This window comes from Littorina saxatilis, linkage group LG4 (assembly GCF_037325665.1).
Source record: "Littorina saxatilis isolate snail1 linkage group LG4, US_GU_Lsax_2.0, whole genome shotgun sequence".
NCBI classification, from domain to species: Eukaryota; Metazoa; Mollusca; class Gastropoda; order Littorinimorpha; family Littorinidae; genus Littorina; species Littorina saxatilis.
The window spans coordinates 66,750,113-66,755,112 of record NC_090248.1 but is presented as its reverse complement, the minus strand read 5'-3'; the positions used below and the strand labels follow the sequence as shown (position 1 = coordinate 66,755,112).

At 51.1% G+C, this 5,000-nt stretch overlaps 1 protein-coding gene and 1 non-coding gene across 6 annotated transcripts in view; both read left to right on the top strand.

The window, feature by feature from the left end:
• Positions 1 to 5,000, top strand: part of LOC138965429 (membrane-associated guanylate kinase, WW and PDZ domain-containing protein 3-like) — a 141,595-nt gene that overhangs the window by 91,021 nt on the left and 45,574 nt on the right. For 4 of the 5 annotated variants that reach the window (XM_070337591.1, XM_070337590.1, XM_070337589.1 and 1 more), the window contains exon 14: positions 424 to 561. The exons of the other annotated variant lie outside the window; for it this stretch is intronic. In XM_070337591.1, the coding sequence (XP_070193692.1) occupies positions 424 to 561 (138 nt within the window). The remainder of the gene's footprint in view (positions 1 to 423; positions 562 to 5,000) is intronic. 5 annotated transcript variants of the gene reach the window in all.
• Positions 3,208 to 3,326, top strand: LOC138965734 (5S ribosomal RNA). The gene has a single exon (XR_011455507.1). It is a non-coding gene; the product is annotated as a 5S ribosomal RNA (ribosomal RNA).

The window sequence follows — 5,000 nt, the reverse complement described above, 5'->3', positions numbered from 1 at the left end:
CAGTGAAACTGAAAGATTCCTAACATAACTCACCCTGTTGTTTAATTGACGTCCCAGTTTGCTCTCATCAGTTGTTAAACTGAACAAAAAATTTCTATTATTTTCCCCAGCGTTTTATCTAACTCCTTTAAAAATCTAACCAGCTCCATAACCTATGATTGGCATGCAAAATTTCTATTATTTTCCCCAGCGTTTTATCTAACTCCTTTTAAAATCTAACCAGCTCCATAACCTATGATTGGCATGCAATTTGCAAGAATAGTTTTAACCTTGTCCACACAAAAAATAAATAAATATCCCCTGCTTGCGTACCCCTAACTTCTCTGATTTTGGACAGTTCTCTCACTCATTCTCGCCCTTTCCCTTTCTGTGATATTTCTGGGACACTTGACATTGCTCTGCTATCGCTGGCTTTCCCTGCAGCCGCCAGCAAGCTGGATGATAGCTTGGCCAGTGTTAACGAAGAGCCTCCCTTGCCCCCTCCCCCTCCCGAGCTTGCCCTGGAGGAGCACCGGCTGGATAAGAATGAAAGAGACATTTTTCCTCCTGCACCTCTCACAGGTATGTTTGTGTGACATCAGTTAACTTTAACAGGTGGGTTCAGATGTTGTAAGGGGAAAGTTGGGGAACGTTTGTGTGACAGAAAATGAAACAGTGGAGTTTAGGTGTTGTGTTGTGTTGTGTTGTGTTGTGTTGTGTTGTGTTGTGTTGTGTTGTGTTGTAATGGGAAAGTTGGAGGTTTTTGGTGTGTTTTTTTAAAACATTTTGATCATATTTTTAATACAACACAGCATACAATTATCAGTATCATCACGTATCATCAACATCATAAAGAGATCAATAATAATGTGCAAATAACAATAAGTTGGAGTATTTTTGTGTGACATAAAATTAATAGGTTGATTTGGACATACATGTCGTTTTAGATGAGGTTCAGCAGTGATGTTGTGGGAGGTGTGTATGTGTTTTTTGTGTCAAGAAATTTCAGATCTGGTTTGGATTTGAGAATAGGTTAATACCTCGTATACATGTCGTCTCTCTTCTTGTAACAAGTCTGGTGATAATGAATAAAGCTGTGTGTGTGTGTGTGTGTGCGTGCGATAGAGAGTTGAATATATCCTTTCTTTTCATGTGATGGTGTGTGCTTAATTTGATGTATTCCATGCTTCTCGTTGTCATTAATCTACCTGTATGTATCACTTCAGTTTTATCTATTAATTGTCACATAGGCACCGAATTAATTTCAGGGGGGGGGGGGGGGGGGGGCTCACCTTGTGTTAAGTAAACGATTTTTGTTATGGCATCCATGTGCGTGTTTCGTTTATCTTATTTTAAACGTGTGATCAAAAGCATGCCACAGTGATCTATTTTTAACCCAATTTCGACCTGCCAGTCAAAATCTACAGGGATATATCATCTTGCCACTTTGAGCTATTTTCTACCCAGATAGGAGCCATGGAGCCTGAGTTGTTTATGTTTTCTCTAAAGTGTCTTGCTGTTCACCTTTACTGGATATTTATTACACTTTCTTTTCTGTTGTTTTTGTTGTCTCTTCCAGACAAGCCTACTTTCTTGCAGGTTGCCAATTGATTTTTGTTTTAAACATTTTCTTGGTGTTGTTAGTTGTTTTTTTATTTCTTTTTATTTCAGACAAGCCAACTTTCTTGCAGCTTGCCTTTTGATTTGTTGTCGGCGGAGTTTGACGTTCTTTGGATGCCATACTGTGATTGTTTGTCTTGTATCGCTTGCCAGACAGTTCCTTGAAGGGTGCATCAGTCTACCTGGAATTTCTGAGCCAGACGTGCAAGTCAAAGGACTCCTGTTAAATGCCATGTAGATTTCTACCTGTTTGTGGAAGGAAGGGGTGGGGGTTGTTACTTTGTTGTTGAGTTTGCTTTTTTTGTTGGTTTTGTTGGTTTTTGCTTAGTTGTTTACTGCCCGAGAGGAGGTGTGTACTAACTTCTCTATTTCAGCTAATTTTGACTTGAAGAAAAGTAATGGGTACTCTTTGGGTATCTTTGTCATCCTGTTAATACCTTTGCTGTTCAGCCATTTCTGTTCGCTCTGTCAGCGCTGAAAGTTCACAAAATGGGGCACTGGCCTTTGGCTAGTACTTCTCATAATTTACTAGCCAGAGAGCAAATTGTACTCGCCAAACCAACCATTTCAAGCATTTATTTCAGCAACTTTACTCGCATTTGGCAAGTAGATTAACATGTCAATATAACACTTACCTCGACAGTACTATTCTTGCACATTATCTATTATAGGCCGAAAAAATTGGACAAAACGCTGAGTGGGTACAATTATCTCCCATAACCATGCGCCACCGTGGATCCCAAGCACTGTCCGAGTGCTTCCCCCTTACAGGATGTAGGTGGCGCGTCCTCTTTCTTTTTTCGCGCGTGTCAGACCGGCTGTGTTTCTGCTACGCTCCCGGATTATTTTGGACTAAGAGGCTCCTTTTCTGTGTGAACTATCACCTGTTGGATTATTGTGTGTTATTCCACTTCTGGCTTGAGGCTACGTTGTGTTTCCTTCAACTTGTGCCTCCGTTTTTGTGTGGCGGACTCGGCGTGCCTCCCGTCCTACTTCGTGGTGACCGGTCGTCTGCTTCTCGTTTCGCCGCATTCACTTGAGTATTGACCTAAATTTTCTTTGAATTTTGTTAATTCTCGGTCTTTAAGGGTACGTACAGGGCGAGGTAGGATGTCTCGTCCTGTTTTGGGCTCTGGTTCTACGGAACCAGAGTCTGCCGGGGGCAACCCTTCTCCGGGCGCCCAGCGTCATGTTTTACGCACGGAGAAGGGGATCTTTCGGCGCTCCGACTCTCCCTCCCCAAACGCTTTGCGTTTGCGGCGAGGGAGGGCGGAGAAAGCCTGTTTGAGCAAGCTCAATGCGAGCTTGCTCAAACAGGCTGGGCTTGAGCCTGGGACTTCGGGCGGGGCTGCGCCGTCGAAGGTTCGGGGAAGGTCGAGGGGAAAGAAAAAGCTTCTTTCTCCTTCTCCTTCAGTGGAACAGGCTTCCCCCCCTTCGACGCCGTTGTCCGGCCCTCAGTCTCAGGCTTCAGCTCCTCCCGGTTTCAAGCCTGGGGGGAAGGTTTCCTTCTCCCCCCTGGCTCGAATCCGGGGGCAGGTCGATTCCCAACCCTCTTTGGGGGTTGGTGAATCCGATCTAGGGGCTACTGGAGAGACTCAGGTTTTGACAGCCAACGGCCATACCACGTTGAAAACACCGGTTCTCGTCCGACCACCGAAGTTAAGCAACGTCGGGCCCGGTTAGTACTTGGATGGGTGACCGCCTGGGAACACCGGGTGCAGTTGGCATTAAAATCTTTCTTTTTCCGGTGCCTCTCCTGTGCCCTCCTCGGTTTCCACCGCTGTGGAAGCCAGGAGGGACACGGGTCCTCCTCTGAACTCCCTCGCTGGGTCGTCTGCTGCTGTTTTGACAGTAGTTTCGGCCTCCTGGGGGGGGAGATCGGAGGAGATGACGGGGTCTCTGAATTCCCTCCCCGCTGGGGTTGGGATGCGAATTGACCCCGTTCAGGGCGGTCCTGTGGGGGCAGGGGTTTCAGGCTTCGTGCCTACGACCACTGCTACTACGGTTCCCTCTGACGTCCGTGTGACTGGTGGCTGTCCCTCTTGAAACGCTCCGGCCGACTAGTTACTGGACGTGGAGGTGTTCGACAGAACGTGGTACTTCTGTCGAATGGTCAGGGCGACGGGAACATTGTTTCTGTTGCTCAGACCGACACCTCCGACCGGACCGTCTTGACCCCACGCCATTCCTTAGCGTCTGGTGTTCGGGTGACGGATGGTCCGGACCAAGGGTCCGGAACGTTCCAGGCTTACGGGTCGGGATCGAACCGGACCCACGGGTCCCGACTGGACTTGACCTCCGGGTTTGGTCCGGACGGGACCCATGGTACGGGACCGTACCGGACCTTAGGGTCCGGTGCGGGACAGTACCTCTGGCCCTTGCCGGACCCCCCGGACCTACGGGTCCGGATGGTACGGTACGGGACCAGTGTTTCGGTCGGGACCGGACCACCCGACCACCTCGGTTGGTCTGGGTGGTCTGGCACCGAACCGGAACACACCGGACCTACGGGTCCGGAGGGTACGGTACCGGACCAGTGGTCCGGTCGGGACCGGACCACTCGACCACCTCTGTTGGTCCGGGTGGTCTGGCACCGAACCGGACCATGCCGGACCTACGGGTCCGGATGGTACGGTATGTCCACGTCCGGACCGAGCCACCCGAACACTTCTGTGGGTACGGATGGTTCGGTACCGAACGGGACCTCCGGATGGTACGGGACCGGACCGAATCTACGGGTTCGGATGGTCCGGTACCGGACCACCCGACCACCTCTGTTGGTCCGGATGGTCTGTCACCGAACCGGACCATACCGGACCACCGGACCTACGGGTCCGGATGGTACGGTAGGTCCACGTCCGGACCGAACACTTCAGTGGGTACGGATGGTTCGGTGCCGTACGGGACCTCCGGATGGTATGGGACCGGACCACAGGACCGGAACACCGGACCACCCTACCGGATCGGTCCGGACCACCCGACCACCTCTGTTGGTCCGGATGGTCTGGCACCGAACCGGACCTACGGGTCCGGATGGTACGGTATGTCCACGTCCGGACCGAGCCACCCGAACACTTCTGTGGGTACGGGTGGTTCGGTGCCGAACGGGACCTCCGGATGGTGCGGGACCGGACCGGACCTACGGGTCCGGATGGTCCGGTGCTGGACCGGTGGTCCGGTCCGGACCGGACCACCCGACCACCTCTGTTGGTCCGGATGGTCTGGCACCGAACCGGACCATACCGGACTTACGGGTCCGGATGGTACGGTGTGTCCACGTCCGGACCGAGCCACCCGAACACTTCTGTGGGTACGGATGGTTCGGTACCGAACGGGACCTCCGGATGGTACGGGACCGGACCGGAACACCGGACCGGAACACCGGACCACCCTACCGGACC